The sequence below is a fragment of the Apostichopus japonicus genome, chromosome 19, assembly GCF_037975245.1.
Source record: "Apostichopus japonicus isolate 1M-3 chromosome 19, ASM3797524v1, whole genome shotgun sequence".
Taxonomy (NCBI): Eukaryota; Metazoa; Echinodermata; class Holothuroidea; order Aspidochirotida; family Stichopodidae; genus Apostichopus; species Apostichopus japonicus.
In genome coordinates, this window is record NC_092579.1 from 4,850,579 (window position 1) to 4,864,484 (window position 13,906).

General features: G+C 36.1%; 1 protein-coding gene across 3 annotated transcripts in view; it reads right to left on the reverse strand.

Moving 5' to 3' along the window:
* The window catches only part of LOC139959738 (H(+)/Cl(-) exchange transporter 7-like), a 29,664-nt gene extending 15,879 nt beyond the window's left edge, over positions 1-13,785 (reverse strand). The window contains exons 1-7 of one of the 3 annotated variants that reach the window (XM_071957561.1): positions 13,648-13,785; positions 9,721-9,806; positions 8,464-8,535; positions 8,066-8,119; positions 6,015-6,080; positions 1,155-1,299; positions 398-507 (exon numbers count right to left, since the gene is read on the reverse strand). In XM_071957561.1, coding sequence (XP_071813662.1) covers positions 398-507; positions 1,155-1,299; positions 6,015-6,080; positions 8,066-8,119; positions 8,464-8,535; positions 9,721-9,762 — 489 coding nt within the window. In that variant the 5' untranslated portion in view covers positions 9,763-9,806; positions 13,648-13,785. Of the gene's footprint in view, positions 1-397; positions 508-1,154; positions 1,300-6,014; positions 6,081-8,065; positions 8,120-8,463; positions 8,536-9,720; positions 9,807-11,079; positions 11,396-13,647 lie in introns of those variants that run through there. The other 2 variants (XM_071957562.1, XM_071957560.1) reach the window with 2 other exon arrangements.
* Positions 13,786-13,906: the final 121 nt, after the last annotated feature.

Below are 13,906 nucleotides of genomic sequence, written 5' to 3' on the forward strand. Positions count from 1 at the left end.
ATTTACACTTCAACAATTGATCTTGAGCAGAGGATCTGATCCTCAGCAGGAGATCAGATCCGGATCAAATGTAAAAAACACTCTAAGAGAACGAGGTTCATCGGGTTAAACTGTTATCAATGTAATGAAAACTAGAAAACAATGGGAGCTTGCCTGTTAATATTGAATCCACAAAATGTCTCTGTACTATATTGCATGAATTTTACATACTCTTGAAATACCACTAGATGGGACAGATATTTAGGTTTACGTACTTTCAGTTGGTTCTACGAGTTTGGCTCAAATTGTGAAAATCAATTTTCCATCATGATGGAATGAAAGTGATAAAACTGAAAGAAAGAAAGATTCGACAACTCAATAATGGAAAGAATTGAGAGCCGATCTTGGCTATCATTACCTCACCGTAGACTACAAGCATGGCGGCCAGAAAGACAAAAACGACATCGATCCCCATCCATAAGAAAAAGGGGATCAGGATGGATATGTCATCAACTTTATGTGCAAAATCTAGTGAAAACAGAGCCGATTAAGGAAATCATCTTGCATTAGAAAGCGACCTCTTGAAGTATACCCTGACAGATTAAAACATGGATTGAGAATAATAGTATGCACTATATATGATGATGGTGTGAAATATATGCTCTGAGAAAAAAGACAGAAAAAAAGATAAACAAAAATATATCCACAATATGCTCTCAGAACTTAATGGTAACTGCATAGGTTTGGTAGTAATTTCCTCAGGCATATAAAAAATGAGGTAGAGGGTGAAGGAAGCTCATCCCCTCCCCTCCCCCTCCCCTCCCAAAAAACATTCTGATAGCTCCCTACTCTATTCATTCCTTAGGCTTGACTTGTCAGTGCTGCAAGAACAAGATGTTTTCCAATCTTTTTTTAAGTTCAATGTTGAATGGGTAAATTATAAACAATGACCAAGTATCCGGGAGGGGGGGGGAGCTCTAGTCTTGGGTCTGTTCATAGGGTGAAAAATATAATAATAGGGGAAAATATGAGATAAAGAATAATGTATTCTCACTTTCAAAAGATTATCTTAAAAGCAAAACATGAAGACTTCAAAAAGGGGCTATAGTGACATAATTGTCCCCTGCGTGGAGCCTGCACTTTGCCGCCACTGTTTATTTGTTCTTTAAGGATACAGGAAGCCACCAATGAATACTTTGATCCTGCCAGGACATCGATGCAAATATCTACACCAGCCGCGATAGCCGCCGTGGTCATGCCAATGAGAAGCATCACAAACCATCTTTTCATCTCCAACTGCCAGATAAACTTTGGAATTTTCTACAATTGAAGGAAAACGAAAACATTAAAACCAGAATGCAAAAATGCGTTGTGGTTTCGATGATGTAACATGAGCAGTTTTCTTCATGAATCTGACGTAATGTATAGTGGTACATGTTAACAAGGGTTTCACAATTTGACCTCTGATGACCCCAAATGACCTTTGACCTCCACCAAAAACTATAGGCTTCTTGTACTCAATGTGGTACTTTTACACACTAAATATGAAATTTGTCTTACCTTCGTTTCTTGAGATATAGTGTTTACATTACAAGCTGGGCGTCACAAATGCACACACACACACACGCATATACACATACGCCATCATGAATGCATAGGTTACGATTATCATCGAAACCAAAATTGATGTCGGACAATAATACATGAGAGCAGGAAATGTCTAGATAATTTGACAGCTCCAAAACTCAGCATGCTTCATAAAAGAGAGTATGCTACATTTGCACTTATTGTAACAGTAGTTTCTAAACTATTAATCTGGAATTTCCAGAAACTATTTTGTTGTTTATAAATATTCCCTGACGTTGAGAAGGATTACATGTAGATAGTAAGGTGTTTCAGGGAGGTGAGATTTCTATGAGGGAGGCATTGAACTTAAAGCTAAAGTTTGACCAGCCCAGCTGATCAATTATCTTTACCTACACAGTTGCAACATAGGTTACTTTTTAATGTTCAATATTAAAAGTAATGATCAGGAATGTCTTGTGTATTACCTTTAGAACAATTCGATGAATGACACAAACTGGCAACATAGCCATGATTTAAACTGATGCCATATTATGTACATCACACCTGTACAGCAGCAGACAGACATGTTCATTAGTTGTGTATATATGCAGATGCGTGTACATAGTTGTGTAGCAATGGTTACACTTGTGTAGATACATGGACAATAGCTGACTAGTCTTATCTTCCTACAAAGTGGTAACCCAGGTGACTTTTTCTATTGTTTATCATTACTTACAGTGGTGGGTTTGCGGGGGGGGGGGGGGGGGGGGTGAGAGGTTCCTGTGTAATGTGCAGACAAGTCCATAGTTATGCAGACATTTTGTTTACTTGTATAGACATGTGTATACAGCTGTCCCAGACCTGTATGTGTTGTACATATAGTAGTTCTGCGGACATGAATATATTTGTGCAGACATCTGTATATTGTGCAGATATGTGTCTATCTGTGCAGATATGTGGACATATTTGTGCAGAAATCTACATAGTTGTTTGTATTTTAAAATTACTTGGCCAATATTTACATGTGTTCTCTGTGTGTTCAGAAATGTGTACAAAGTTTGTGCATAGTGTATAGTTGAACAAAATGTGTATAGTTGAACAAACTTGCCTTACTACATCCATTTTGCCAGACATAAAACAAACTTGCCTAGCTGTGCAATTGTGCAAACTACATGTATAGCATTTCATCTTCAGTATAGAAACCAAACGAAAACAAAACCTGTTGAAGCTACCCGCTGGAGAGCTATAGACAACTGTAGTGATCGTTAATACTCGATCGTTGAACTAAGTATCAAACAATTCCGCCAGTAGAGAATATAATACAATGTATGTATATACAACAAATACAACCAGGAAATAAAAGAAATTTTCTATTTTGAAGCAACGGTTTCCATCTGATCAAGTTGATAAAGTTCAAAATATGATCCTAATTGAAGAAAGTACAACCCTGTCTTACCTTTACGCCTTTACCCTTTAAAGATCATTTATCAATATTTTTTTATTTCATTTATGACATAATTTTTTGCTCAAACACTTTTGTTATGTAACTAACAAGACCAGCAACAATGCAGAAGCTCAGCTAAGCTTCTATTTGAGAAATCTGTTTTGATTGTCAATATTTCTAAGCAGTTTATCAATTTGTTTGTGCAAAAAATATTAAGACAAAGGCGAGATAACGATGTCATTTCCTATCCTCCCACCTCCTTTTTTTCCTTGGCCTTTAATATGCTCCTTCTTAGCAGACATAGTTTGTTACAAAGTTGTAAAAATTTGTGTTGAAAAAAAAACATCAAGATAAACGTTTATTGTTTGTGTATTTTTAAGGAAATAAACACTGATAAAAGTTTGAAATAAATTTGAGAAAAGTCAAAGGCTTTAATTACTGCTAAGGTGTGTTCTTGAATATATGTAAAATGCACAGCTGCCTTTGTAATATATTTAAACCAGAATGAAAAACTGTATTGAGGTTTGATGGATGACGTCATCATAACATAGTATGAGCCAATGGTATCCTTGTAAGATAATAGATCTTCAAAAAGTTTTGTTTATATGAGTTCTGCAGATACAGTTGACCTTTGATAAATTTTGAGATCAAATAAATTAATAGATTTATACTTAAAATGACACCTCATGAAAGTAGGAGACTTGTCAATGTTACATTTCCTTAGCTACACAACATTTTCACATTTAAGCCAGTTGACGTCCATGGGACAACATAGCAACCCTGAATAACAACTAAATATTTGACTTGATCAAGTCTCCCACGGGTGGAATTATTTCCCAAAATTACAGGAAAATTTAGGTGGAAAACATTTTGCTACTCACACCAAAGTGCATACTGGTCATAAATACTATATTGAAAAAAAAATTTAATGATCATTGCATAAAGTAACTATTAACTGAACACACAAACCACTCTAGAAACTGCAGTTAAATTGAATGCAAAATGACCAAATGGCAGCCAATCAAACACAGTGGCAAGAAGTGACAGAATTTTGACAGAATCGCATAATCTCTATACCTCAGCTGAAAGCTTACAGCTGAGCTAGTAGAATCACATTATAGTGATCGCTGTATACCAGTTTTCTTTCTTTTTTATTTTTATTTTAAATTACTTTAATTCTTATTTTAATTGCCTTTGAGGGAAAGAGTAATACTGTATGATATACATATACAGTATATCATATACTACTGTAGGGCACTTCACACATCTTTACGACTATGTGCTTTCCACTTCCCTAAGTTAAACCATCCATGTATAGTAAATATTAAACAGAAAATGAGACCAAATTTTGGCTTTGAAGAGCTATTTGCATTTCCTATTTATACCATTATATCTTCTAGGAACATCAAATCTAACGACGAAACTCTTGTGGTTTACGACTATTTGCTTTCAGCCTTCAAATGACACCACCTACGAATATTCAATATTAGACATTAAACCTAACATTGTACTTGAATATTTATCAAATTATTTGCTCTGTGTGCACCGATGAAACATCATCCAAGAAATAAGCCATTGATGTCACCTCTCAAAATGCACTTAAAAGGTTGTAAACAATGCCAAAAGTCATTTCAGCAGTAGCTCAAAGTTCTCCAGTATTGACCACGACATAAATGCTACGTAGAGAGTCAAATAATGGTCCAGTCATGCTCCACTACCACATGAATGCTACTGCCACCATCCACAAAGTATGTTTCCTCACTGAGACATTGAATGGTCTAATTAACACCCTTCCCCCAACGTCTGGAAAGTGTTTGGAGATTCAGTATCGCCGGGAAAGTCATTTTAAGAACCATCAGCAATTTTTTTAGCATAATATACAATACTGACGACAGTTAATTCCATAGGGTAAACAGTGAAAGTGCTTTCAATGACAGACAACTCATCCTACAGTATGTAGCAGTACTTGCAATATAAGGCATGTCAATGGGAACAGAACAAAATGGAGAACGTGGTCACGGAAACAGTAACCTGAAGAACAGATAACATCAATCTTCAAACAGTTGGTGAATTTTCAGACAAACATACATACATATACATACACGAATACACACACAGTTACACGCATACACACACAATTCACACAACATACACCTACATGCCTACATACACGCAGTACTTACATGCATTCATACATCCATAGCATACATACATAATACTGAAAACATACTGAAAGTAATAACGTCTGCCAGCCCATCCAAACATGCCATTACAAATATCAAAGTTTCGGGGAACCTAATTTATAATGGAAGAGCAATTCATCATAAATTTGCACTTCCCACATAATAAATCCATTTATACTTGGTATTATATATACGACCTGTTTACTCGTGACTTATGACTGTACTTTACCAAAACAGTTAAAAAAACAAGAGCGAGTTTTGCAATATTTATTTATGCGATCCATATTTTATGGACTTTCACTTTCAGAATACAAAAAACCTGTGATATTGTCTTGCAACATATTCCTACAATACAATAGCTATATATGAAACAATTTCATTGAGTAACATACATCATACAGTCTGTTCTGTTAGAGATATTCAGCAATGAGAACAGCTTGCTGTACAAACTAGGAGATAAATATCTGTTCTCTTCTAATGGTCAATTTAATGTACAAATTGTTGTCTAGCAGTTTTGACGGCTCTAAACAGTGTCACAATATAATATAATATGATTCCTATGTACATATAACTGATATACATAATTGCACTTGTATGTTAAAATTTGCCCATGTTTTGCATAGCATTTTGTTAAAATTTTATTTCCTGCATTTATCTGTTGACTATAATAAAAAAAAAACATTCATATTTCATGTCAAAAAGGACTTGATCTACTTCTCAAAAGATTCAACCTGATACTGTACTTCAGTCATAAATGACACAGTACAGTATTACAAGAAAACACCACTTTTTGGCTATTTTTTGGGGTCAGGATTTGTTAGGAATGTTTTTCTATAATTTACCTGTTTGGCAAGTAGTTGTTCGTCTTCAGTATGGAGTTGATTCTCAATGACGTCATAGTCTGAACTCTGAAACAAAAATGTACAGAAATATGTGGAAATTATACAGTTAATACACATGTACCAAAAATATGAGAAAGCACAGGAAAAGAAACATATCCCGATTCAAGAGGTCTTTCGTGTGCAGCATACATTTTGCGACCTATTTTCTGTGATGCATCTAAAATTGTTAGTAACTGGAATACTTCAATCTTCACAACAAAAATTTGTTGCCCTGACATATGAATCTCTCTTCAAGTCTTATTGCCAAATGTTGATCATTAGCTCATAGTCTAAATTCTCAAATCCTTTTCAAAATTTAAGAAAAAGTGTTCTCTTTGCTTCAGATCAAGTATGAGAAACCCCAGACAGCCAATCCTACACCATCTGCCCTTGACAGGCATATTTGTAACTGCACATCAGGCCTCGACAAATTTTTTGAAAACTACTTGCCAACTGTCGACCGAGTCTAAAATTCTACTGTCCAAAACGTTAAATTTACTTGGCATTTTTTCTCGCAAAGTGTTTGTTTTATATAAGCCTAGGTAGTATGGCCTAACTTAGGATATTGCGGTTTGTGTTAGTGTTACTGTTACTGTTAGTTGTTTACAGCAAAAACGATCTATTTAAATTGTGCTTCGTCAAAAGTGTTTAAAGCATGATATTCATACCTTACCCCTGTTTGAGTTGTCTTTACGCATTTATTTAAGTTTGTAGTTTTCCAGTTTGGTTACACCTATCGTGCATCATTTAGTCAATTAGTATCAAATTATTTTCGAGCTGGTGAACAGAGCTGTTCCTCAGGACCTACTTGTAACAGTGCACTTGATAATTCTACTGTGATGTGTAACATTAGGCATTAGGCCTTTGTTGATTGGGTCGCCAGTCGCAAATTCTAGTCACCATTGGCGAGTTGGCGACCGTATTTGTCAAGGCCTGCTGCACATCGTATTTACCAACAAACCAGTGCTATGTTTTGAAATGATTACTGCATTCATTCTGAACAGTCCATTTAATGATCTTTGTGTAAACGTAGGTTTTCCAGCCAATTTTATGAATGAGCCTCTAGTAAACTCTTGAGCATATATTTTGGCAATGTCACATGGTCTCTTTATTATTCCATGTTAAGCAAAGGATCTTATACTGCCGGGGGGGGGGGTGGGTTTACAGAAGATATTTTCTGAGGGTCTAACAAAATGGTTATTAACCTGTTATAACTTCCTTATTTTTCCTTTCAAAATATTATATTGTCAATTCAAAACAAAATAACAAGATTCCAATGATCGATGAGGTCATTTATCTGTTCAAATTTCTTTTAGAAATCCTTTTATATGTTGAGCAAAGGGTCTGATAAACCACCAGTTTTTTATTTCCTTTAAAGAAGTTATTTCCTGAGGATATAATACGATGGTTAATTGCCCCTTTTTTTCTTTATCTTTTCATGGAAAATATGTTATTGTTAATTCAAAAGCAAAATATGAAAGATTCCAATGATGCATGATCGTTTATCCATTCAAAATTCTTCAGGACGTCCAAAAGCTTGTGAGGGTAAAATGCTTACATCAAGAGTCAGATTTCTTATAATGCATTCTTTCTGTATAAGATAAGAAGAAAATCCTAATGTTACCATTGTCTTTTTGGTTGTGATTTGAAATTTCAATGGATTCACCTTAGGATGTGTGCTTTCCTTTCACTTTGCTCAAATGTTGTTTATTCAATGAACTTTGTACCATTTGCATATGAACAAACACGATGAGACCAAAGAAAAAATTTCTTATGAAGTACAGAAAATGTTGTGTCTGGCCAATTACTCTAATGCTTTATTTTCACTGACAAAACCTTAAAAAAAAAAATTATGCTCTACAATGTCACCCATCCCTGTGCGATTTTTGGTGGACTAAACCAACAGAACATATTTCCAAATAAATTATTTTGCCTTAAAGCGGTCTGTGTGATATCACCAGACGGTGGAGACGTCAACTCAAACTGCAGCTTTGAAAAATAATTGACCGTACCTGGTATCTGTCCGAGAGTACATCCATAGCCTCAAACTCTTCCCCTCTTGCTCTCTAGAAAGAACAGAAAAGAGAGAAATCAAGAAGAAGGAGAAAAATGCATGGCTGCTGGAAACAACCAAAGTTAGCTTATTATAGGTTTCAATCTTACATAACAGAATATCATTAAAAAGAAGAAGAAAAAAAAATGGGAGAGATTTTTCAAAAAGGAAAAGTTACTTTTGATATCTCAATCATTTGGTATATCATTAGTTTCTTTTGTATGCATATTTTCTTTTTCCACTAAACAAATCTGCAGCCTAATTATAACTTTGAAGAACCTTCCTTTCAAAACAAATCAATATTTGATCTCAAAATCTACATTTTCTTTTGTTTTTTAAAGTTTTGAATGTACTCACATTTCTCCCTGCACTGGCATGTCTTTGACGTATGATGGTATCACTCGATGCAGAGTTGGCGCTTGATGGTGGCTGTCAAAGGGAAAAAAAGCAGAAACATAAAAATGAAAAAATGAAGAGTGTACACGAGCATGTTTAATTTAATTTTACTGCACGGTAGTTAATACAGTAAATGCACAATTGGGTTATTAATTATTTGATAAATATCATCCTTTTAAACCTATTTAGATCAATACAAGAAGGACTTATGATGGAAACCGATCAACATCCTTGAAACAGTACAGAAAGTTCCAGGCTTTTGCTTCCCTTCCTTTTCATTTACACCTTCAAACAGCATTAAAGGCATTGAAGACTCACCCCAAACCGTGTGCCATGCTCTGAAAAAGTTAACTTTCTGTTGCTTGCAAGTGAAGTTTTCTGCTTGTCGCTACAAATGCTGACAGTAATGAACATGATATATGATTATCTTTAGCTGGACCTGAGATGTCCATCGCTGTATCGTTTGTACAGTGTGCTGTGGGTATGGACCGCAGCTGTATGTACTGACTGTACACTAGTGTCTAATTACCGACGGTAGCAAGCTGTGTGTGTATTTTCTGGGATCGATGGTGGTGTCTAACACTTCTGTTACACCTCATTCGAAATCAGGTCAGATTACCGTAATAATGAGACGTTTCTTTATGCGCGAGTCTTCACACCCTTTAATGATTTAGCATTTTGATTGGGTCTCATCAAAAATAATTGTACTGTCAAGTTTGAACTTTTCAGATAGTAACAAATGGTTTATCAATCTTGTTTTTTGTTGTTATGTTTTTTGTTATCGCTGTTCATGTAATTATTATTAACTTGTTTGTTCTTGTAAATTATTCTTTTAATTTACTATAAATTCTACTATTTACCCAACCACATGTTCCATTCATTGCATACTATAACTTTGCATGCAAGTGTTGTTGTAAATGTGCTATTTCAACAACTGTGTCAGAATGTTCAATTATAACCCAGGGAATACTTAATTACCTGATATCGTATAGCACAGAAATGAGATGCTTAAACTGTTTAAATTGCTAAACAACTTAAACAGATGTGTGCATACATAGCAGTTTTGCACACAGGACCATATATATCAATTTCATTATTTCATGGGAAGCAAAATTTATTAATTTTACATTGTATCACCATTTGTACATCCATTAATATGGCTAAAGTTTTGTCTGTTGGCATTCTTTCCACTTTTGAGCGTAAAACTGACAGACTTACCCGACCAGCCAAAAGAGATGACGTCTCGTTGGGATCATTCATCTTTTAGACGATCTTCTTCAGCCTACCGGTTTATTGATGAAACTCTAGAATGGAACAAGACTTAGGAGCTCATTGAGAGTAATTTTAAAATGACTTGCAGCCCGACTGAAAATAGCTGTTTTTCAATACTGGTCCGAGGGTAAAAGATAATTCTGGAAGAGGAAATTAAACTAAGCTACTGTATAAAGACAGCGACAAACATTTGGCTCAAACCAGCAGCAAATTCTGCATTTCATAGAGCAGCTGTACATGTATCCTTATTTGACAAATATCCACAACATTTTAATGAATCATATCTTAGGCTGCGACTTATTGAATTCCTTAATAAGTTATAATAGCATAGGCTTATGATAGCGTACATGAAAAACTCTAATGAACTATGTACAGTAGCTTCCAGAATTATGACAGTATTGCCGTAAAATTTAGTTCATTATGAGCTATTTATTTATGAGCTCATTATTATTTTTTGTCAAAGAGTTGAGTTAGAGCCATCAATGGGACTTGCCTTCTAACAAACAAGTAACATTATGTCATCATACGAATTCACCATATCAATGAGAACACTTATCACCTATACCAATTAGTAGGCGCACACCGCAAAATGGCTATTTGGCACAAATTGTTCCCATATCACTTTAGCACAAACTAGTCTGGTGCTGTCCTTCATCAGGAATCCATTCATCATATTTATTGTAGTACAAGTATCTGAACATTACAATTAAATACCTACCCTGTCCCCATCCTCCACACAACCTGTTTTTTTTTTAATAAATAAAAACATGCAAGGCTACTGAACTTTAAGTTCTAAATGGATTTTCTTCGAGTAATGGAAGACAATTTTAGCTGTAGGAGTCGTCTGTTGACAATTCGTTATAGGGCCTATATACATCATCATCACCCTATAGGCCTACAGTAGGTGGAATTTCAATTTTCATTTGAACCCGATCCTAGGGGTCGCCTACTTGTATATCAACTTGAAGATGACGAAGTAGCGTTTCCAGTGGTGGTGTTCATGCAAAGTTTGATGCAGTGGTATCTTTACTAAATATTAATGTTAAATACGGTAAGTTCGCCGTTTTCCATAGCCATGTCACTATATACCTAACGCCCAGCTGTTTTTCGTAGCGGAAATACTACTATGACATCTTCATGCATCCAACTTAGGCCTGTGACGAGAAGGAGAAGTACCTGTCAGGCACAGTAGCTATTCAGCTCCATCACCCTGGTATCAGTGACGGTAAATCTAAAACGAAAGACTGGGAACGAGGCCTAGTTTTCTTTATGTATTACGTTACTTTTTCAAATGAAAACGCTTACTTACATGCCAGGAAGGGAGATCGTTAAGTTTAACATAACACATTACCGCGTAGCCTAACTTATCTCTCTTGATCTTGCTCACATGTTTACTCAGTCACAAGCTCAAAGAACGTCACCTGTCACTCGCAATATTAGTTCGGTTGCACACATGTGCGTCAGAGAACTATATGCAAATCACAGTATTTCAGTTCCGACCACGGAAGTAATATATTGTAATAATAGCTCAGGTAACATTTCGATCACAGTAGGATCCACTTCAAAGGCAACTAGCTCCCCGTAGAACAAGTTTTAAAACTGTTCGTCGTTTTACCGACAACGTCTATTTTAAAAAGATAGTTACGGTGAAAACTGATTTTTGACTGATGAAAAAGGAGCACATTTTACGCATCCTTGTGAAAATTGCTTTCAATTCCTATGAACCGTTTTCGAGATAACAACATGTGGGGTTGACAAGTTTGTACCCAAAATCGAACTAATCGTTTCTCAGTTTTGCCATTGTTGTGTTTACAGGAGTGTCCGGCAGACGAAATGTTGAGACGGTCCCATTAGTCGGGTTCATTTATTAGGCCTACTCGGTACCGAAATATATAGTCTTTTGAACTCCAACGGATACATGTGATACTTTTATTTGCTGTGAAAGCATTCAGTGTTTTCCTCTTTCAATGACATTATCATAGGCATGGGGAGGCGGGGGGCTGGGGGATGCAGCCCCCCCCCCCCCAACTTATTATTTTTGTGAAAATTCGGCAATATGCTGAGAATTTTTCGGGCATCTACTGAAAGAGTAATAATTTGCAATGTGTTTTTAAATTTTTTGGTGAAAATTCGGGCAATATGCTGAGAATTTTTCGAGCACCTACTGAAAGAAGAATAATTTGCAATGTGTTTTTCAATTTTTTTGGTGAAAATTCGGGCAATATGCTGAGAAATTTTCGGGCACCTCCCAGTGGCGGAGCGTCCATACAGTCAGAGGGGGCGGATGCCCCCCTGTCGGACTCAAATGGACTGCTGGCGCCCTTTTTAGCTTTTTACCACTTTCTACTTATTCGCGATAATTGCCTCTTTTATTGCGCTCTCAAATACCTATTGACATTTGTCACATTTTGTTGGTGCAATTTTCTGACAAATGGCGATAACACCTATTAATTCTTCGTTTATCGGCAAATTAGCTAGGCCTGGAAAGGGTCATTTCCGGCGATCTAGGGAGTATCTTTACTCAAAAAATGTGTGCACGCTCCGCGCCAACCGGTGGTGGGGCTCCGCTTAGAAAGTGTCGAAAACGCCCCTACAGACCATTCTCTCCCCCTGACCAATACCCCTAGCCCCGCCACTGGCACCTACTGAAAGAAGAAGAATTTGCAATGTGTTTTTCAATAGTTAAGCTTATATTATTATCATTATTGTTGTAACGACTTCCCCAATAATTATAACCAATATGGAAGGGTAATAACACGAACAATGATTTAATGTTATTGGCATGTGATGTAATAAGCGATGAATGCCATGCACATTAACATGTGGAACGCGCGAAAAATTTTGGTTATATTTTTCGGGCAAGTCGTTACAGCCCCCCTAAATCAAATGAGGCTCCTACGCCTATGGACATTATGTATGTGAAAATCTTCCGCGGCCCTCTGTTGACATAACGCCATGTCTCCTTTATGCACGATTTAGGTTGGAATCGAATTTTAATCATGCACTGGTTTATATAAAAGGCCTAATAATAATCAGCAGTTATGTTTACGACGCTTAAGCGACCACAAATGTGTCAGAAACCCACAAGGGCTTATGGGTTACAACTTAATTACATGTCGGGTGGCTTCCAATTCAACAGTTCAACTCAATTTTGAACATTTTCAATTTAGAAAGTCATTTCAGATGGGAAAACCCACCATAAGTAATTACTATGGCCCGCCGGGGATCGAACCCCGAACCTCCCAATTGCTAAGCCTCATTGCTTCAAATGCCACCGCCTTAATCCACTCGGCCACAGCACTGGTTCGATGGCAAATTTCTAATTTAATTTTCCAGTGATATCATATATTGCCACCTACACTGCATGTTCTCTGATATCATGCTTATAGCCTTTATAGGAATTTATACCGACAGTAAGAATAAATTCTATCTGATAGAAACAATTCTTTATACTGTCAATAAGACTCAATATACACTAAGTGCTAATTCGAAGTGTATAACATGCATGGGTGCGATACTTGTCTGATATTCATATCCGTCTTGGATCGAGATATTAGAAATGGAGAAACAACAGAGTCCACTGATATACCCTCAAAGCAATATGCGTTGCCGCTTGCCTAAAAATACAAGTACCGCTTGCTTTAAATACCCATTACGTATACGGAGGCTTATATAGCAGATCTATGGACTGACTATATGATCGTTATAATAGCATATATATATATATATATATATATATATATATATATATATATATATATATATATATATTAATATAAGTGTTAAATATTAGGGTCTGGCTCAGTAGCCACCTGCAGACCGTGAAAGCCTTTAAATTATTTGTAACTGCATATAAACGAAATTATTACTCACCAGTTCGTTCTAGCGCAGCAATACTAAAACCCAGGTCAGATCCGTTGCGTCGGTCCGTTGCGGATGAACTTCACAGAAAACAGTAAATTAGAAAATATGGGATCCATCCATCGTATATACGATTAAAAGAATGTTGCGAAATGAGATCCTTCGCAAAATACGAAAAAAGATTAGATCGTCCGAAATAAAAACGGAAATGCGGTTCTTATACAAAAGTCATCAAATAAAATAAATCGATAGCGGTCGGATAGGAACATTT